The sequence below is a fragment of the Podarcis erhardii genome (genome assembly GCF_964252035.2).
Source record: "Podarcis erhardii genome assembly, chromosome: 4".
NCBI classification, from domain to species: domain Eukaryota; kingdom Metazoa; phylum Chordata; class Lepidosauria; order Squamata; family Lacertidae; genus Podarcis; species Podarcis erhardii.
Window position 1 is genome coordinate 40,198,067 of NC_138508.1, and position 22,780 is coordinate 40,220,846.

General features: G+C 39.1%; 1 protein-coding gene across 4 annotated transcripts in view; it reads left to right on the forward strand.

Annotated features, from left to right (window-relative positions):
* Nucleotides 1–22: 22 nt before the first annotated feature.
* EPHA3 (EPH receptor A3) overlaps nt 23–22,780 on the forward strand; it is a 203,397-nt gene continuing 180,639 nt past the window's right edge. For all 4 annotated transcript variants that reach the window (XM_081859646.1, XM_081859647.1, XM_081859648.1 and 1 more), the window contains exon 1: nt 23–246. In XM_081859646.1, the coding sequence (XP_081715772.1) occupies nt 150–246 (97 nt within the window). In that variant the 5' untranslated portion in view covers nt 23–149. The remainder of the gene's footprint in view (nt 247–22,780) is intronic.

The following is a 22,780-nucleotide window of genomic DNA, read 5'->3' on the forward strand; positions in this document are numbered from 1 at the left end:
CAGCTCGGCAGACTCCTCCTTATCTCCAGTGTCAAACTTGACATCAGCCTGCGAGCGGAGCATGGTAACTTCTCCTGCGATCGGAGCGCTCACATCAGTGGCATGCTTCAGGGAGATAGGCAGCTCGCGCTGCCCTCTGCACCAGCAACATGGATTGTCACGGCGCCCTCCTCCTCCTCCTGCTGCTGCTCCTCGGATCTGCTCTCCGCTGCTGGGCGGATCTGAGCCTCCATCCCACCAACGAAGGTAAGCCGGGCAGGGCGCATCCTCGAGGGGAGCCGTGGGGGAGTCCTGAACTTCCCTGGATCCCGCAGCTGGAAACCTGGTCCATGGCTCTCCTGGTCGTTTCCCCTAGGGCAGCAGGTTCACCTTCGGCATTTATTTATTTATTTTCCACAGCCTTTTGGGGGATAGGACCCCCCCCCCCAATATATTGGAAGCCTCTCTCTGGATAAGGACGCCAGGGCGCATTGCTGGCCACGACGGACGCGCATTGGCGAGGCAAAGTTAGAAGGGGCTGTCGCTGGCGGACGGTGGTTGGGGGGTGTGAGATGGTGACACCCACCTCCCCGGGAGTGACAGTGACCTGGCGCTAGACTGCAGGTGGAGGCAGGATCCTTGCATTTAGCGGCAGCTGTCAGGAGACTGGCGGCTTGATTGTCTGTCACAAAGTGGCGAAGGTCCTACTTTGGGTCCGGTTTATGATGAGCAGGGCATGTGAGCCGGGTTATTAGCATAAAAGGGATGCCATGAAAAGTCGGACGGGGAAGCCGCTTGCGCTTGCCTGCCTTCACACCTTGTGGGGAGGAGATGCTTTTTTGCATTGTTCTAACTGTTTTGTGGCTAAGACAGACGCCAAGGTGAAAGAAAAGAAGTGCATCTGGAAATGTGCAGTATATCTATAAAGGACAACGCTTGTGAAGCCGTGTTGAATTTGCCTTGGCTTCTTATTTGATTTAGTAGCTGCCTTGATGGTTCCATGTGTATCAACTGATGGAAGCAAGTTAAACAGTGCAATCTTGTGTTGTGTCTACTTGGAAGTAAGCTCCCTTGAGTTTAATGGGACTTACTCCTAGGCAAAAGTGTCCCTAGGATTTGCAGTCTTAGGGGCTCATTAACATACCTTATTGTGACACACAATTGTGGGGGCGGGAATTGATGGTGGCCCACTTCCTTAAAATAAATGTTTGTTATTAAAACATACCTCCATTTTAAAGCCATGGGTTAATTGCATTTGTTTGCATCACAAACTTTAGGTATAATAGATTTCTAGCACTCCTGAAAGTCACCTGTGTTTCATAAATAGCACCATGTACAAATATTTCTGGATAAACTTAAATCTATTTCATGATAAAACATTTGTTGAGTCAGAAACCAAGACAATCAAATACTTCACATTTGGGAGGGGGGGAATAGTGCTGATTGAGTTTTCACCCCTCTTGGAACAATTGAAGGTGTTTCTTTAAAAGGCACACCCAGTAAAGTCAGACCACTGTGAACAGTCAACCTTTGCTTCAAAAGTCTTCAAGCATATTTACTTCTATTTAAAATTAAAAAGTCCAAAGGAGGGGAATAACTTCTAGTATGAAATAATTGCGTCAAATCTTGCACCTGCCTGGTTAATTCTATTTACTGAGCAATTTTCAATCATTTTGTTTAGCAAGCAAGAATATTTAATTCACTGAACAAATAATGCTGCTGGTATTTTTGGATTTGGAAAGGGGGAAGTAGTCATACTGAGTTTTGTTTTTTTACTGGCTATGGGAAATAGATTTAGAAGAGGTAGCTGATTTCTACATCCAAAAAAATTGAAATGGTTCAATATATCCTGTTCTAAATAAAAAATAAATCACCTCCTTCACAAATGCATATTCATTACTGGGTTGGGTTTTTGTTTTTTTAAATAGTTGGTACATCATAGAATAGCAGAATAATTAGTAGAACATGTGTTACTGATAAGAAAGCGGTGGTATTAATCTTGTTGTTATACTCCTTTTTTGGCTAATAAAGCATGAGTATCAATGGAGGCCAGTTTGGAGTGGCGTGCAGCTCTCAGCAGTTGAACTCATTGATAATGTGCACAGTCCTGTTGTTATGCAGTCAATAGAGCAGTGAAGCTGCTAGCGCATTGGCTGGCAAAGTAGACTGTGTATTAAGACAGTGCAGCTGAGGCACCAAGAGCTGTTATTTGAACGCTGATGTCTTACAATGTTGTGTGCTATCTTCTATACATTGATTTGGAAGCCTATTCTCTCCGTAGAAGATGCTGTTTAAACACTTCAACACCCAATGTGGTGCTTATTTTGTTTATTTTATTTTTTAAAAGAAATCCTACAAACTTATTGCTGTATTATAATCTGTCTCACACGCCCTGCTCATCACAAGCCGGACCCAAATAGTTGCTTATAATGTTTAATTTTTATTGTAAATCGCTTACTGGCTTCAGCTAACCAACTTGGAAGTAACACCGTTTTAGATTGATCAACAATTTATTGTAGTTATAACTTTGTAACAGAAACTTAGAAACTGGAAAGGAAAAACTGGAAGAAGAAATAATAATGAATTGTGTTGCTGTTTGAACGTACAAAGTTTCCCTGAGCATTTCTAAAAACAAAATTGCTTTTAAAGAATGAACTTTTAAAGGCTACTTCTGTAATTCAGAAATACTGTTTCATTTAAGAATCCAGTGTTTCAGAAAGTATTCATTTCAGAGTGTATACATCTGTCACACTTGAAAGGGATGGTTTAAAAACTACACTAAAGTTGCATTCCTGTGCCCACTTACTTGGGAGTAAACGCCATTGAACATAGTGGAGTTTACTTTTGAGCAACGTACAGGATTGCCCTGTTAATGACTAAGTTAACCCATCATATCCCTTCACCCACTGAAACCACATTGCAGAATCTTCAGGAAAAAATGAAATGTATTTGATGAAGTTGTCTAAATTGTCAGAAGCAGTCCAAAGAGACTCTGTTTGGAGTCTCTGATACATTTTACTCCCAGCTTATATAGCACAAACAGAGCAAAGTTTTTTTGTTTTAATGTGCTGGATAAAACATACTAAGAATTGAGAAGCTTATTTCACCTCATAGAAAATAACAAAGGCATTTCTATATCAGCAGGAATTTTGGTATGTTTTTTGGCTTGTGTTTAAACTTTTAAAGTAATACTTTCAATTATTTTATTTTTTTGGCCCATTTTAAATGCTTCAATATTATACACAGAAATAAGTTATTTGCCATTTTATATCCAGCATAAAAGGGCCAGTGTAGGTTACATCTATAGCTTTGTGCTCACTTGGACTTACTGTATGTAGCGGGTCCCAGGCACTTGATATGTCCTCACTGAAATGCCAATTAAGTAGAAAGGTGATGAAACAGGTAATTTTTTTCTAAGCAATTTCTTCGAAAAAATAAACCATTATAGAGTTGTATGTGTGTGTTTCTGGAGTGATGCACACCTTTAAGAAATCTCAGTTGGATATAAAAATATTATATATATATATAATAGGAGAGTTGTAAAGCGTGAGCCATCTATTCAGTAACAGGAAAATGTCAGGAGGAATTAGCATCTGAATAATGAATGGATTTTGCTCCATGCTGAGATTTAAATAGATTTTTTTTAATATGCCCTGAAATCTCAGCCTGAAAGTGTGCTCTTAGAATTTTCACAAGGCACCACTTTATCTGTTTGAGGTGGAGATTTTAATTTTAATTTTTAACAAAGACTCCACTTTCTTGTTGAACTTCTTCTGGAACTATTCTTGTAGAATCGAGAACCTACGGAGTGATATAATTCTGCAATTTAATAGTTTTTTTTCTAATCCATTTCTGTAATGATACTATTTGCCCTAGGGTACCAGCAGCCTTAATTTAACTATTTTATAACCCACAACAGTTAACACTTGACCTAGGTCATTAACAGGATTATCAGCAAATTTGTTTAAGCTTTTACTGACAACCTGAATTGCTTCAATAATATTTTGACTGTGCAGACAGGAAACTTCTTTTAACCTCTCAAATCTCACATAAAGAATTTCTTATGAACACAACTACCCCAAAGACACCAAGATTGTACATCTGTTCATGGTTACCAATAGGCTCCATTTTGGTAAACAGCTAGAACTATTTCAGACTCTCTGTTTACAGTGTGTTGAGTTTTTCCTTAAATGCCTTTGTCATTTCTTCTTGCCGTATCAGAACATTTGTTCAGTGGTTAAACTACAACTTTTTCCCATAAACATTATCTTGGTGTTTATAAATAAGAATGTAGTTTTAGTGATGTCAGCAGCTGCGGCATTTTCAAGTAGATCACTCCTAGAAATACTGGTCTGCCTATCTAACTTCCCCACATCTAAACCCAGAGGGTGATGGAAGACATCATTCCCTGGTTTAAAGGGAGCCTTAATAAGTTAAGTTAACTTCAGAATTCATGTTTTAAGTTCTGGTTTTTTATATGTTCCAATACTATATATTTTTTCAAAACAAACCAGATTGTCATGGCAAAGGGATTTTAACAGAACTCTAACTTTATTTTAGAACGAAACAGTTTTCAATAAATGCAATATATTTATTTAAGGTACAGTCCTCTTGGAAGTTTTTCTGCACAAGCCTCATGAAAGTGAAGGGGAGCAACACGAGTGTGCATTAATGATCTTACATGCTTGTTAGTGTTCAGATCAGTGTCCATTCATTTCAAGGGGACATTTCACAATGAATTTTTCCAGTACATTGCTTCCCCTTGCACTTCTATCTCACAAGATGCTTCAGGCTTGGAGCTGGGTAAAATATAATTTTTAAAAAACCGATGAAGATAAAGCTAAAAGAGAAAAAAAGAATCACATAAATAACAGGCCAAATATCCATGAGGGCTCAGCATGATTAAAATTCCAACTGGAGCGCTATCTACTCACTCACCCACCAAAACCCGCTGACACCAGTTTAACCCCAGCCATTAAATTCTCCAGAATAAAATGGGCTTATGATGACTCAAGGAGAAGTTAGGTGTGGTGACATGACAAAACCTGACTTACACAATCCTTGGTGTGTTTAGAGTTTAGCTACCTCACTTTTAAGAACAGGGATCCCAAGTGTGTGTGTGTGTGTGTGTGTGTGTGTGTGAGCAGCAATTGCTTTAAAATAAAAACAAATTATCAGAATCTTAAGGTGGAATTGAAAGGGGAAATAAAGATGAGGTTTAAAGGGCTGGTTTTCATGCAGCTGCCTTTCATTCAGAGCTGCTCTGTTTTAACCCCTGCTTATGTAGTCAAAACAAGTAAACCAGAATGCTCTATAACGTGCATCGTGGCATTTGTAAAACTCCATGATCGTAGAACTAAAATGCTGTATAGAGTCTTTCTTCTGATTGCAAGACCTCACTGATACATTTTAATGATCTACATTAATTTATATTTTTTTTTGGTCATTTGGTGTTTAATATTTTCCAACCTAATACTGATTCATTGACTTAATTTTACAATCCTGCAGAATGACATTTTTTAAAAGTTTGGAACATATGTTAAATATTAAAGAAACCAAAGCGTAAGATTCTGACGATAACTTTGTTTCAGGTCGATTGCAGTGTGTTTCTATTCAGGGAGAAAAGATAATGAGAGAATCGAGGGTGCATGTTTCAACTTTTCAAGTATGCAACTTCAGAAACTGATCAGTTTTTAATGATAGGAAGCTTCCTCTTCCACACACGCAAAAAAGGAAATTAAAAACACATGCAAAAAGTAGGCTGCCATTTGAACAAACAAACAAAAAAACCCCCTACGACTGGCAAAACTGAATGTTATCTTTGCACTTGTATTAGACATAAATGTTGGGATTAAAAAAAAAAAAAATCAAATGCTCTCCCAGCATAATACAGTGTGGGAAGAGTAGCTTCCAACCCTGAAACTTTTCTTCATGGAAAATTGCATAACCATTCTTGTTTGGTGTAATCGGCCTTGGATGAAAGGTTTAGCAGTTCAGATACAGGTGTTTCTCCTTCATTTTTCTGTCAGCAGTCTGGACTCGATCACCAGCGAGGGTCACTGCAGAGCTGTTAGCAAATGTAAGAGGCAAGGCAGGCAAAGTTTCAAAAAAGTTCAGACTCCTGTTCACCAGCTAGGCACTCCTTAGGTTCCGCAGCCTGATGGTGTATTTATATAACAGCCCGTCCTTTGATTTTGTTTAGTTTTTTTCTGTTTATAATGAAGATCCAAGATGAGCCGAAAGTGTATCAGAGTGGGGGGAGAGAGGGGGAGAGAGAGAGAGAGAGAGAGTTGAACAAGTAGGTAACAAAATCATTTTAATAGAAAGTTCTAAAATTTCCAATTACTTGGTCTGTTCAATTAAAAAACTCTAAAACATGGTACAATGCTGTATATATTTAGTCCACAGTATGTCCTGGTGTAATTAATGGGGCTTACTCCCAGGAAAACTATAATAATAATATAAGAATAAATTTTATTTGCAGTCTTGCTTCCCCTTTTCTGTCATTTGAGAATTTAGACCACACTATTTCACTAAAACTTTATACTCTGGTGTAGTTGCATTCACAGTAATGCTGATCTAGAGTTGATTTACCACTGAAGTAACGGGACTGACTTTTTAAAGCACAGTCCTAGCCATGTCTACTTGGAAGTAAGTGCTATTGAATTCAGTGGAGTTTATTTCTGGGTAAAGTAGGGTTAGGATTGTAGATTTTGTAAATGTGTTAAAATTAGGGTGTTAGTGTACAAGATGCATTATTATTATTATTATTAATAATAATAATAATTTCTGAGGCACATGCCCTGATCCTAAGCATCTTTTTAGCTCCAAGTATCATTGTTATATCATACCTTTTATAAGTACAGACTTATTTTCATGGGATGTTTTCATAGATTGCTTATAGCTGAAATTTATAATTGCCAGCTTCTGTGATCAAAATGTGCTGGAAACCGAGATCAGGACATTGCAGGGTAGAAAATGCTCCACTGAAAAGGAGACCTAAACTATTTCCTTTGTTATACTTAAGTAGAAACTTTATAAGGGTAGTGCACAAGAGGGAAGGGACGAATAATGATTCTGTTACATGAATGTGCTAGAATATGTACGTTATTCAATGGAGATTACATTTATTTACTTGCATTACGTAATAAGTTTTAAACCAGAAACAATTCGGTTAGCATTAATTTATTTCTGTTGATTTGGAATGGGAGAGATTTTAGCACATGCTTAACTGTCCCACTTAAATCAGGGTTGCTTTAAAACTGCCTTACTTTGGCCGGATGAACTCCCCATTATGTTTCCCAAATATTATGTTGTAAAGATGTGAATAGAGTAAAATGAAAAAGACCATAAATATGAATTTATGAGTAGATTTTAATGTGGCCCTGGTTTAATTAAAGACCGATAGCCCTGAAATCCTATTGACTGAAATCCGCAAGCATTTAGGAGTTCTTGTATTTCAGCTTGCTTGTGAAATTGGCCAGTTGTGGATTGGGTGGTTAAAAGAAATTAAGATATAGAAATAAAGATAATCGTGCTTGAAAGGAATCGTTGAGAGAGTGACAAAAGAAGAAAGGCCTAGCCTGCCAGGGCCTTGCTTAGGATTAATGAAAGCACACCAAATTAATTGTTTAACATGGGGAGACATTATTCAGGCTGCTGCACTATAAGGGGAAACTTTTAGGCAACTTTTCTCTCTTTTTTTGTAAACTACTGTATATCCTGCTGTTATGGGCAGAGTGAGGAAGAAAATCCCATTAATCTGGTGGAAAAAAATATTGGGGAAAAGAATAAAAGCACACCACACAAACAGCGATGGAGATATACAAGAGGCTCAACTGTGAAATAAAGGGGTTTTACAGAATAAGGTTCTATTCGGTTAGCTCATGTGATATTCTAAGTAACTTATTGGTTTAGATTTTAAAAATCAAGTTTCTTATAACGGTAATTTTTTTGGGGGGGGAGGTGGGTTCTGTTTTAAGATATGAACGTGTATAATTTTAAAAAATGTTATTCAATTAGCTTTAGTGAAAGTGAGGTAATCCCCCCCCCCCGTAGTTGGTTAAAGGTGTGTGTGTGTGTGTGTGTGTCTGCACTTCCCGTAATATTCTAAGGAACCAAAAATGTAAAGAGTCCAACAATTATTATTTTTTTGAAAGTCTTAATGGCCTTTGTACTTTTCAGTCTTTGCAATCGTAGGCTTTGCAGCTGTGAGCCGTGACACACAGAGGTAAAAAGTTTTGCCACCCCATCTAAGTAATAATATTTATTTAATATTGCAGCTTTGACATCTCTGCAATTTAAATATTTTCATAGAAACATTTTTGGTGATTGAAGTCAGGATCTTACCCTGTGCTCGTAGTTCCCCAATAAAATAGTTAAAGGGAATTTTAGGTAACTGAACTGAAGTGTTAGATGAAATAATATTTTGGGGACATTGTGGAAAATATGTGGAGTTACGATCTCCATAGCAGCTTTTAATTTTTTTGTCTTTCTTTCATACTATCTTCAAGTTGACAACTCCATGTACATCTCCACTTCCTCTCTCTTGAGTTTTTCTTTCAGCTTAGTTTTCTCAGGCCTTACTCCTCAGTATATTTTTGGTTTGAGCTGAGCTGCAACAGGGTTTTGCATAAATGTTTTCTATCATTAAAAAAACACAAAATATTCAACCATGGTTTGGTTTTGTGCTTCCTGATTTTATACTAAATTCACTGCAATCTTCTTCATACGCTGTCTTGCCACTTTTATTTCACAAGCATTTTGTTTTTAATTTTTTTTTTGCATTTATAGATCTTTGTAATCCTCCTCTGTTCCAAGCATATTAAAAAGTAAAATCTTCCTTTTTAATTTGAGACCTTCCCCCCCCCATAGTGAAACTTTAAAAACTTTCTGCCCTTTAGTTTATTAGTATTTTAAAGATTTAGCTACCATTGCAGCTTTTTCCTCTATCCTTTTTTTAAAAAGAACAACAAACAAACCATCCCATCTACATATTAATGTATGGAATCTGTGGTGGAATTATTGTTTTCGAGAGCATTGTTTAGGTGACATTTGTTTTTATTTTTGTTTGTTCTTACGATGTATCTATACTTGGTTATGAAATGAACAGACCCACTGGAACCAATGGCTAGCTTGTGCCCCATTGATTTCCATGGGTCTACTATAAACAGGAGTAAGGCCTGGGCCAACTGCCTGCGTATGTGCTTTACCCTTTAGCCTTTGTGTGGCTTGCTCTGGCGGGCTATTGTATATTTACGCAAATGATAATGTTTCCCACTCTTGTTTGCATGGAAATCAGCAGTGTGGATTGCGCCGTCCTCCTTGGTCCCACGCCAGCCTCTGTCCACTGGGCGCCTACGCTGAAACATTCCACAGGTGATAGGATTGGATGTGCTGAACAACGTGTCCAGCCAGAACCACCTGCAAGTGTTTCATGAGCTGCATGGGTGAAGGACTCAGTCAGGAAACAACCACCTTGGGACACCAGAGTTTCCTTTAGGGTGTGATTGACTTAGGGAGGAAATGAAATAGGGCAGAGAACACCTGCTCACCATTGGAGGGAAATCAACGAATTTGCTGTGGGATCTATTGCTCACATACTGTTTTTGGATTCTCAGGGAGTGGAGGAGGCATGTTCTGAAGTATGATGAATCCGTCTTGGGACAACAAGGGGCTGGAGGCGATGGATGACTTGCAGAGCCGTGGCGAACTGGGCGGGGAAGTCTGTGATAGCCAACATTAATGTTTATCTTATCGTACTTAGTCTGTTTCACATGAGGAGACTGACAGAGAATGTGTATAAAATTTTGCTTGGAAAGGCAGAAAATTAAACTGGGGCAAATCAGTTTCTTTTCTTTTTTTTAAAAAAAAATTGCGAACAGCAAAGCACACATGTTCTGAATTAATTACCTCCATAAATTCAGTCCAACAATAAAATAGCTTCTTGGTGACATCAGCAAGTTGGAAAATAAAACCGGATCTAGGATTAGCATCCTGTTTTCCTCAACATGACATTTAATGGAGATTTCTGGTTCTATCACCATATTGCTTCCTCTCCCTGTGTTCACACTGAAATATTTAGCCACTTGTCCTTTTAATTAGTTATGCATGAATTAATGCTGTGGGGCCGGCCAAGCAGAAATGTTCTTTTTATTTGTTCATCTTTTAATCTAGTTTTGAGTTACGGTAAATGTTGGACCAGGCCTAAAATTGGTAGCTTGTGGTCTTGAGCTGGGATAACTTTTCACAGTTATATGTGATTTGCATAAAATAATATTAAGAGCTTGATATTATGCACCATCTGTATTGTCTCCAGAGTAGAACCCTCTGGGTACTATGGGTCTACTCCCGAGTAAGTGGTTTGCAAAGACCAGTGCAAGGCTTTGTGCAGTCTTTAACGTGTCAGGCAAGCTAAACTTGCATTAAAAACTTTCAGTCTTCTGCAATACGTCATCTGTTGTTACTGGATATTATGAGTCACTTCTGTGTCATTTGATTGTTAGACCATAAGCAGTTTCTAAAGTGATTGGATTTTTTTATTTTTATTTTAAAAAAGAGGGTGTTTGGAACTGATGTCATTGAAACAATTTCTAGAGGAGTATTCACATTCGTCTGTTGTAGCAACACAGAGTCTTGTGACTCCTTAAAAGAAGTAACAGATTTATTATAGGTTAAGATTTCTGGACCAGAGTCCACTCCATTGGATGAAGAAAGCTTCCTATGGACATCTGGATATTTAAGACTGCCATGTTCAGCAATGGAGCCTTAAGAAGACTTGCCATCCTTCAGCTTCTTAGGCTTCCATTCTCTCCCTACATTGCTTTGGCATTATTAAGTATCCATTGCTGGGATAGGGAACCCCTATCCCTCCAGATGTTTTTACTCCTGCTTCTATGAGCCTAGCTAGTATGGCCAGTGATCAGGAATGATGGGAGTTTTAGTCCAACAACATCCAGAAGGCCATGGATTCCACATCCGTGACATATTCCATCAGCTTGTGGAAGCCCCAAGTCAGAGGTTTCCAACCTTTTTGGGTTCATGGCTCCCTTGACCAACTTCATTCTTTCTGCAGCACCCCAGTGGGGCTCAGGAGCCCAGTTATGTCAACCCTTGCCTACAGAGACAGCAACCCCTCACTTATTTTTGAACACTCTCCCTTGCGGAGTGTTCTCTCAGCCTCCTCTCCTCTCTCCTCTCCTTGGGAGTCCTCCGGGCAACCACTGAGCCTGGTCTCTGAGCTGGCCCCCCACTCCAAAGAGAGATGCCTCCTCGCACTGCCCCACTGGGGCCTAGAAAGCATCCTCTGGCCAGCTGCAGAGCCACCATTTGCCTGGGGAGCTTGTAGCCAGGGCTGCTGCAACAAACAGCCACACAAACCTTGGGGAGCCAGAGACACAAGAGGACATCAGAGGAGGGAGGGAAGGAAAGAGGCCAGTGTTTCCCATGGCACCCCTGACCATCATATGAGGCACCCCAGGGTGCCATGGCACACTGGTTGGAAACCACTGCCATAAGCTATGACAGCTTGGCCCCCAAATGGTTACTTTATAAGTGGTCCACCTTGGATATGCTCAGTGTTCAGAACTTAAGATCAATATCTTGCAGAAGGAATGCTTGAACGTGTAACAGTGATCAGAGAACTTCTTGTGGATGTAGCCCATTCCAAGAATTCTGGGGTTCACTTCTTATGTCCTGAAAACAGGATTTGCATGGAGGAGCATTTGCTCTGCCCTGTGAACTTTGCAGTCATGTTTCCGGTGCAGATGCCTTCCTCAGGATGGTAATGCTGGTATTTAAATACCCGGGGCGGGGGGGGGGGGGGGGAGAAGGGAATCTGAACTGGCAGAAAACAGGAGAGCATTTTGTTCTATACTTAACAGGACAGTGTAGTTCTGCAATGAAGTCAGAGGCAATCAAGCACAAAAGTAAAAAGTTAGAAACTATTAATGTTTCTTTCAGGAGCCATTGAGTGTCCCAGACTGCAACCCTATACTCGGTTTCCTAGAAGTAAGTCCCAATGAATTCAGTGGGGCTTACTTCTGAGTAATTATGTAGAATGCCTCTGTTAACTACTTTTGAAGTCAGGTTAGCTAAAATCATTCATTTGAAAGGTTTGTTGCTTCTGATACACCTCTATGATGTTAACTGGGTATTGAAAGAAGAATCATCAATTTGTGATGTCTGACTGAATAGTCTTTAAATTTACATATACCGTATATGTATACATGATACACATTTTATAAGTCAGAAAGTTGTTAAATTTTAAGCCACATTGTACCCTACAAGTCTTTTCCAACCTTACACCAGATCGGTAAATAAATAACTTCAAACACTAACTCATGCAAACATTTAAACTGAGTCTTTTCTTACAAGGGGAAAAGAATGATATGTTTATTTTGAATGTAAGTAGTTAACATTGACATGTTTCTTTTCACAGCAAATAAGCTGTGATTACATCTGAATTTGGAAATCCTGCCATTTTGCTGCTTATGTGTGTAAATCATTTGTGGGAGCAGTCCCCCTCGCCTTTAGCTGCTGACGTATCTGATCATGGGAGACACAAGAAGGGAGCGCAGGTCCTTTGTGAAGTATCTATTACTGGGCTGTACCATTATAGTTGAAATGCTTTTCAGTGCTCCTCTAAATAAAACTCTGCAAGCTATGTACAAAATGGGGGGGGGGAGTGTGATTTTGACTGATTTTTTTTTAAAAAAATATGCCTAATTTCTACCCAGAGTAGATAGACCCTTTGAAATTAATTTACCATGTACTTTGGTTTTGCTGGGTTTACACTGCATATGCCTATCACTGGACACACCTCTTGAGTGTTTTATAAAGAATTTAATCCCCCACCTGAAATCATACAGTACATGTGAGGTAACATGAAGTGGGGCTTTTAAAAAACAATTGCAGTCATCAATGAAATCCATCTTAATTCAGAAGCTTCATAAGTCGTATATTTGGTGATGAGAATTCATGTTGGCACTGGTAGAGGATTTGACAAAGTATTTTTTTTTTAAAAAAAATATTCATTTAGCTTTGGCAATTTGGCATGACTGTTATTGTTATTAAAACGTATTGATACCAACACAAAACCTTTGAGATTGGATATGTCTGTATAGATACAAAAATACATTTCCCCAAAAGAAAGCAGTAACATTGGGTTCTGGTGTGTAAAGTTGCCTTTAGATGCCTCACTTCTGCTACGTAGGCTGGTTGAAAAAAATGCAAATATCTCCTTTACTGAAGTCTCTGGCATGAAATGCATTCCCGCTTGACTTTCTTTGGGGTTGAGGCTGGCCTTGGGATTGAACCGTGGCTAGGCAAATGTTCACCTCCCCCCTTCGTTAATTAAAGTGTTTCAAAGCAGTGCCGGATTTCTAGATTTCAGGTTTGCCAAGAAATTATCCTGACTTTCATGAAGCAGAGCCATGAAAATATTTTCTCATAAATGGGAGAAGAGGGGGAAAGAGTTGTGGGAGAGCAGGTGAAGTGTTGAAATAAAGGCAACAGGTGTGGTGGGGAAATTTCACTGAAACTCTTCATTCTTTCTGCAGTTAGTGTTCCAGCGGATTCTGCTGTTCCAGCAGCTGGTGCCTTATATCTTAGAGAGGAAGGAGATTGCTCCTATCTAGCTGTTTGGAAATAAGATTGTGCAGTTTGGTGGAGAAGGAGTCTGTGCTTTGCTGAACTGAGAGCAGCCAGATCCAGCCATGTGGTGTCAAGGCCTAATACACTCATGTAAATTTTAGCAGCAGGGATTTCTTTTTCCTTAACATCTCAATGTAGGCATTCTATGTTCTGTTACTAGCAAATGTGGCTACTTCTCTCCCCCCCCTTTTTTTACTTTGCCATGATCACATTTAAAAATAAAAATAAGGAGCAGCTCGCCCTTGGAGTGCCTGAATTAAGGAACATCTGTTAACGCTATAGAGACTTAGAAGGAAAAGACACTCATGTTTAATGGGACCGGGGTGTTCCTGAGTAAGAGGTGGCTCTTAGGGAAAAGGACCATCTGGCAACGCTACTACTAGGCAATGCAACATTGGTAGTGAAAATGATGACTTGCTTACATTTCCGACATGCTTATCTCATTTTGTGTGAACCACTGCTGCAGCAAGACTTTCTGCTTTGTTGTTGTGCACTCACATTCTCAATGATGTCCGCCCAGTTTTGCAAGGCTATATTAGTGTATGGAGATTTCACTATCCAGGTTCTATTCACCAGTTGCGTCTCCTGAGGAGAAAGGCAATGGGTTCATTGAGTTAAAGCTGTTCCTCCTGCGCGAGAGGACTAGGGAGGGAGGCCTTGGAACTAGATCAGCCTCTAACAGATGCGGGTCAGCTATTTTCATAGGCAATGGCACACTAATGCACTGCAGTAAGTTTGTTTGAACTGTTCTCCTTGTGGATTTGACGTTAGCCTGCAGGATAGTTCATTAAAAGGAACAATAGCTGATATATGAGGCTGGTAGGCATGTGCTTTCTGGATCAGGGAATGAGGCATGACAAGTGAGTTTCAAAATTGCCCAAAAGGAAGACAAGAAGTGCATGGGTTAACCCTTTTACAAATATGTGTAACTTGTTATGCTAATTGACTGTCATCTTTTCCTCTGCTCAATAGGCAGTTAATAATTAATAGATATTAGGGCTTATGAATAAAATAGAATAGAATCATATAAGTTGAAGGGACCATGAGGGTCATCTAGTCCAACCCCCGCCATGCAGGAATCTTTTCCCAACATGGGTCTCCAAAGCTGTAACCCTGAGATTAAGAGTCTCGTGCTCTACCAACTGATATTAACAACAAAAATCAACAACAGGAACAATAAATTAAAATTAAAATTGTCACCAAAGTAACAGATCAGAGTGGCATGTATGAAGCAAAGTCAGTTTTGCACAACATGTTGACATTGCATGCAGTGAAAGGCATTTCTGTAACGCAAAATGTCTCAATTTAATCAGGTCATTTCAATTTCCTGATGGCAGCTTTGGATTTGAACACAAATTATAGCTGAGTTCATAAGTACTTCTTAACTTTGTTGTATAATTAACTTAGACTGTGTTCACACTACATTTACTGTGTACTCAGTGCATCTCCTGTACTGGGCTTTTAATCCATGTTCACATGACCTTATCCAAATTGCATAGGTATCCCGTACTTAAAATTAAATATCATTGTTTGATGTGTTGTTTTTCAAACTAGCTTCACACTGATTGGAAGTCCTTAAACCATTCCTAATTCATCTCCAGCCAAAGTGTGAATACCTTTGTGCAGGGTTAAATACGTCCCTGCCCATCAATGTCCCCTGGTAGAAATGAATCTGACTCTAATGAAGCCATGCTGATGTGAACAACTAGAATGGGGCTGAGAGCTGTGAAATGCACTGAAAAAGCAGCATCTTCACTGTGCTCTAATGTGGTAATGTGAACACTCCCTTATCAGATTACTTGGTTTCTTTTGGGCATGTGTGTCCCCCATCACATTATGTCCTTCACAAGAGGCCATTTAAAAGGCTCCTGAATTAAAACTGTTTTCCATTTGCATTCTTACATACCCCAAACAATAAGGAATATGTAGCGAGAAATTGGGTCCTCCCTTAAAGAGGGCACATATTGCGGTGAGACCTGGAAAACTGTTGTTGGTCAGCCACAACACCCGATTGGTAGGTCCCTCGAAGATGGGTACAATCTGGCCATTGAGACGCAGTCCAGACGGTTTGAGCTTCCTCTTTCGGCGCATGCATTTGGAACACCTGCCCACCTCTCCCTATTTTTAGGGTTTTGCACTTGACTTTGCTATGCTGTTGTGTGTCGTCTGTCATTGGGACAGGGGCACGGCAGGAATTTTCCCCACTTGGCTGATTGGCTGTTGCCATTTGGGTTTTGCCTGCCTCGTAGCAAATCATCACAACTTGTAAGGTTGCAGATAGGCTCTGGTTTAGGTGACAGGGATGGGAGAATGCTCTTGCCATCCTTATGTGAAGGGTATTCCGTTAAAGGAATCCAGGGAATCAATGGTTTGATCAACCCCAGGGGGACATTTGGGTGGTGGAGTTAGACCGTTCCCGGCTTTCTGCTTATCCAGGTGTTCACCCTTGGCTGACCTATGCTGGAACCCTTGGTCAGCACTACCTGCATGGCAGGGAGCTAGTCGAACCAGAGCCTATGCAACCAGTCACTTTCTGTAATCAATAAAGTTGTGTCTCAATGCCTGGGTTTCCGTAGGGTTGCTTCCTTATATTCAGAGAGGCTCTGCAGCGCTCATCGCAAATTAGTTTCATTCCAGGCTATGAAGGAAGTAAACGGTTTTATTGTGGCATTGTTGTCTGACTTATGCATTTTCAGTGAAATCAAATAGGATTCATCCCTCCCTCCACCCCGCTCATTCAAGGCAAGTAGGCGAGAAGCATCTCAGTGCCATCAAAGTACTTCATGTTCCCAGAATCTGTTTAATATAGTCTGGGGCCCATGACAACAGGCCGTTTCACATTCTGCTGTCAGTGAATTAAGAGCCATCAAAATTTTACACGGTGAGGAACATGTCATTTTCTGCACCCTCTGACATTTGAATTACCGGTTCTAATTTCAATAGCAAGGCAGTGGATCTGTGGTCTTCTTAAAATATGGGATGTCCATATTAATCCAGGATGTTGGGAAGGCAGCCTGAACTGAAATATGCCCTGCAATGTGGTTAGTTGGGAAGGAAACAAAGCTGGGGACATGGAGCAGGATGGTTGAACTCAGCAGAAATCCTTTGGCCATGTGCTGATGGATTATGGTCCATGCTGCGTTGCTCATAATGAATAAATTACATGAAAATCTGTTTTGTTCTGTGCTAAACGGTGGAGCCCAGAGACTGCAGTCTACTGTCGGCTTGCAAAAGATGGCAGTTCAGTGCTGCAGAAAACTAGCTGTACCTGCATGATGAAATGTGTGGTGTGGAACCGTTTGTGAGAATTTCTGTGGCACCATCATTCAGGATAATGGCTTATGTCTATTTTATATATATATATATATGGCTAGTGCAGCTGGTTCTTGGTGGGTGGCTAGGAATGATGGAGGAGAGACATGTCTTCAGAATCCAAATCTGTCTCTTTGTGGGTGTATTTTTTCTTTTTTAAAAAACACGCAGTGTCAGTGCAGCTGTGACTAGCAGAATCTCCCGCTCTCTTATATGTATTTTAGTAGCGAGTCACCTTTAATGGACCAATCGCTCAGCTTGGGTTGCATACATTCAGCAACTGAATGAGAGAAACTGGGTGCAAGCTGGGCCATGCGGTCTACAAATGTGTATCAGCTTGTGAGTAGTCTCCACGTTGTCCCACCCCAAAACCAAAGCTTGGCTGGGTTTCTGCTTCAAAGTGCCTTCTGGGCTTCCCAGATTTGCATGACATGTTTCAATTATGGGTGTCTTCATTTTATTTTATATTTTTTGCCTTGGATTGCAAAACTCACTTTTTCCCTTTTGTTAGCATTTCTACATAAACTATTTTGCTTCCAAATTAGCAGCTAGCTGCTTAACGAAAGAAACCCAACAAGCGTTGCACCTCCCTCTGCATTTTGTAGAAAGTGCTTGAAAATTAAAAGTAATTCATCTTAGTGATCATCTTGTGTGTTTGTTTGTTTTGCTCACTAAAAAGAATTCTAAATAGTATTGTTGTGTTGCACAGTTTAAAAGATGATCTTTAGCAGGAATTTGCTTAAAACAAGAATGAACTCCATGGTTTTACTTTTACTCATTTAGATTTCTCTCTCCTCCTATTCTGCTCCAGTTAGAGTGTCTTTTTAAAAAGAATCCTGTTTGAAAAGGAAATCCTATTTTATTAAAAAGTGAGCTGTTGAAATCTACATCTTGAAATACATTTTAACTGCAGTATGACCATTTATCAAAAAGTTGAGTTAAAGAGTTTTCTTCATTTAAATAATAAAGGAAGAGAATGGGAGAAAATACTTGTTTTCAGAGATTAAATACTTCAGAATTACACAATAAGGCTGCAATACTGTACCCATTTACTTAGAACAAACTGTGGCTTCCAAATTGACAAACATAGGATTGCACTGAAGGTCATGTAATTATTTTATTCATGTTTTACTTTTTCCTGAACCTAGGGTCTACAAAGTCATACTCACAAAGTCCCACGAAAGACAATCATGTATATCACCAGAATCATCTGTAGAACCTATATATGCTCTGGCAATGAAGCAGCGAGGGGCAGAAACATCAGCTTCAGAGAGGGGGTGATTGTCATTGTGAAATCAACACAAGGAAGGGTTAAACACCCTATTCCTATGCCCTGTTTGTGTGTGTTGTGTTGTAGTTTTTGTTTTGTGCAAAATCCATAAAGCATTTTCACATGTTGCCTTGTGTTCTCTTGCTTGCTTCTTGGAAGTGCACTGCACAAACATTTCAGTGGGTTATTTTTGTTTTTATATACACTGAATATGCATTTTTGTACACATTACTCGGCTGGAGAACTATAAAATTTGGAGAAGTCTGAACTCCGAAGGATGGCTTTGTTTTGGTTTTCTTGCTGTTATTCAAAAGTGTGGATTAGATAGATTCATATTTAAATACAAACTGAATCAAATTCCTCTCCCATCCCTAAATCCAATTCCCATCGTCCTTGACCACTGGTTATGCTAGGTGGAGTTGGTGGTACTCCGCATTGACTAGCCCTGGGCCAGCCTCTTTTCACATTCTGTTACTGCAGTTCTACAAAGCTCTCTGAAGTTATTCCCAGTTCACTCAAGGTAACACCCAGTGTAGTGGGGGAAAAAGATTTGCTCATGCAATGGAACACCCCTTTCTTTTCCTTTTCCCTATAGCCTCTGTGCACCCCGGAATTTACTCTGGAGGGTTGGGGAACAGATGTTGGATGCACCCTGAGGCTATAGGGAGAGGAAAGGAAGTGGAAGTCAGGTATTCAAGTAGAAATCTGTTGTGCCATTGGGTGCGAATCATTAGATGTCAGCCTTAGTAAGTACCACTCAGAAATGGCTGTAGATTTCCAGTCAGCTATCAGTGGCAAAACTCCTTTGCTTACTGGTTAGCAATCCCCAACAGCAGAGCTCTTGTTTATACTGTGCGTTAGACGTAAATGCCATAAATAGCTTAAACAGGTTTTCAGCCATGTGTGCTGTGCTACTATTTCCAGTTCCAAAATGAGACTCATCCTTATAAACATGGAATCAACCTGGACGGAGGCAGCTCATTATGGGTTCTCCTAAATTGTGAAGTTGGCTACTGCAGAGGCCGCAGTAGCCATGCTGGAAGCAGAGCTCTTAGGAAAGAACACGTTAATAATAGGCGACGTTGTTGCTGGTATGGTGCAATGGGCCATAAATAGTGATGGCGTGCTGTGCTGTGGGCAAACCGATTATTTTGTAAAATGGGAAGAAAGCCACGTTATTTTCATTCCTGGGATTTGTAAATCATGCAGCCCTATCCCACGCATGTTTTTATTTAGAATTAAGCCCCACTGATTTCCCATGGAGTTGCTCTCATGTAAGTACATGGAACTGCAGTTTTATTCCTTTGTGTGGGGCTCTCTTGTGAACCTCTTGAGTCCTGTGCTTGAACTTTGGCCGTTACGTTCTGCTGCATTATTCCTGCATCAATTGAGCCTACCCGTTTTAATTTTTTATCCATTTTTTTCACCTAACAGACAAGTTAAAAAGCACTAACATGGGTTCTCAGTAGAAATGCCACTCGTTAGAAGATTCAACAAAACCTGAATCTAGCAATCCTGCCAACTTCTTGGAAAGTTTTTTAATCACCGTGTTTTATATTTATGGCAGTAGATACAGCCTGCATTTTGCAAGTGTATGGCTGTTGCTGGAGATCTATTTTCAAACTTCTTCAATATTCATTCTTTTCTTGAAGTTTGCACATCTGATGTTTTAGCCTTCTGTCTGGTGTGGAAATACCTTAACTGTTTGAGGGTGCATTTTGAGCAAGAGATCTAAAACTTTTGCTGTTTCAGATGTTTCTGTTAATTGAGCAATCCTATACCCACTTACCTAGGAATAAGCACCTCTGAACTCAGTGGAACTTCTGAATCATTATGTATAAAGTTACACCATCAGTGTTCTACAGGTTTTCAAAGTTCTATTCTAAAAATTGATGTATGTAATGATAATTTTTTTTAAGTTGGCTAGACAAATTTTGAAGGGGAATTTGTTCTATCATTATACCCAGTACTGTGAAAACTAATGAAAACATTTATTATTATCAGTAATTTATACCACACCTTCTTCCCTGAAAGGGATTCAAGGCAGCTTACAGATAAAATAAGAATAGCTAAAAATGTGTGGGAGGGAGAGGGACAATAATTAAAAGAACAATTAAACAATAATAGAATCAAAATTATTTTTATATATGTGTACATACATAGCATATCCATTAAAAACATACAGATAATTACTGTAATCCAAATAACCAAATTATAATTATGAATTTTATATAATTATTTCCTTGTTAGAGATGCATGAAGATGTTGAATTTTTGCAGATTCCCATCATGACTTTCTCCATGTAATGAAAATAATCAAAGTTATCAAAATATTTAATTACATGGGTCAATAGCCTTTCTGTAATATGTCATTTGTAATTTCTCCCAACCCAGTATTAATTGCTTATAAAAATGTTTGTTTAGCCAACAAATACTTAAGCTACATCATTTTCTAGTTAATCCATTGTTGTCGTTAAACTTTGTGAGAAGGCGAATAGCCTTTTCCTCGGATCCCTAATGCGATGGATCATGTTGTGACACTGTGTCCATTTATATCCATCATTTGCTCTTACGTGCCTTTGAAGACTCCACTGAGGTTGGGGCAGGGGAAAGGTAATCTAATTGTACTGCTGAGATGCTTGTGTGTTAAGTTTTATGCAAGGTGATAGGAATGGAATGCTCAGATTCCTTGACACAAACGCAAGGCGTAACTCGTGGGAATGTTTTTATGGAGCAAAACATTTCGATTCTGAAATGTTACTGGGGGAGATTAATTGACTGACCTGCTATTTAATGAATAGGATAGAGAGAGAGAGAGAGAGAGAGAGAGAGAATTTGGTCCTTTTGCTCAAGTCATCTTTTTAGTGTATTTTTTTCCCCAGTAGTGAAAAACCTTTTCCACCTCCTAAGAATATAAAAGCTAACTATAGAATAATTTAAATACACAGGCCCTCTTTAAAAAGGCACTCGACTCCGATCAGGTCAATGCAGCTTCCTCCTTAACATAGCAGGTATAAGTGGGCAGTAAAAGTTCTGTTCCTTTCGTTTTGAGAAAACAAACACTTGACATTTTATTTATTTATTTAAAGGGTTTCTAACCCTTGAAACCTACCTTGAAAGTCTTTGAAAGTGTTCTCCCCCCCCATACATCAGAAGGTCTCAACTGAAAACTGACCGTCGTACAAATCAGAATATATTTAACATTTTCACCTTCTTTTAGTTTAGGACGTTAGCATCTTCCAGTTATGTTGCATTTGTTCATTGTGTTTTTAAAAACTGAAAGAAAGAGCTGAAAGAAAAAGCTGTAGAAGGAGATATGTCTTTCAGATTATACTCACTGTGCCAAAAGAAAAACATATATACCCAGGAAACTCCCAAATCTTGGCAAAGAAAGAAAATATGAATTTTCAAAACTATTTGGCATTAAAGGAAATCCCATTTTTAATTTGACATTCATTAACTGGTAGCTTAGAACTTTTTTTCTAACTAACAATTCAACTGCTGTAGAAGGAGATATGTCTTTCAGATTATACTCACTGTGCCAAAAGAAAAACATATATACCCAGGAAACTCCCAAATCTTGGCACCAAGTCTTGAATATTAGATGAGAACCTTAAAGCCTTGTGTTACAAGATGCAGCATTCTTATTTATATATTAAGAATTCTTTTTTATTTGTGCCAATCTGGAAACTATCATAATAATCTGCCCCCTGCTACTGTAATATTGATGCAGTTAACGCTACTTTCTGTTGAAAAATGAACAGGCACTTTATGGAATCATGTGATCATTCAACAGCAATCAGATCAATATGTTTATTGTGAGAAAGAGCAGACACAGTGCGGGGGGCAGGGTTGGGGGGCACTGTCAAAAGGTAGATTTTACTGGATCTGTTTTCAACATCAATTTCAGAGTTTCAAAATGTACTTAATTGAATTTGCAATTTACATTTCAAGCATGCATCAAAATGCCAGATCTGGTCTTTGCTGCTGGTAGATTAGAAGCCTGTTTAAAAAGCTCGAGGTTATCTGGGAAGAGAAAAGTCATGTTTAAAAATGATGCTTGAAGTTTTAGTTTTAAAACAATTCATATATCGCCTAGCAGTTCAAGGGAAGTGTGATGAATTGGCTAGAAAAGGCAAAGCCCAGAATCAGATCTAATTACTATACAAATCACTTTACATTTGCAAAATGTAAGCTTCCTTTTCAACTACAATCTGAATATTATTATTATTAATAATAATAATATTTTTTTATTTATACCCCGCCCTCCCAGCCAAGGCCGGGCTCAGAGTGGCTTACAAGCAATAATAAAAACAAGATGAATGATTACAACTTAAAAACAAAAATAAAATACAACATTAAAATAATGGAACATTAAAATATTAAAATGTAGCCTCATCAATATTGTTGCACCTTTCACTTCTGTATTTTTTTATTTTGTGCTCGCTGAGTCAAGTTTCAGACATTTTACGTGGAGAGAAAAAAAAAGAAATCTAGAGGGTATAACGGTGTTAATAACTGTTTTATTTTAGACTCCTGCTATCATTAATGTGGAGATGGACTCATT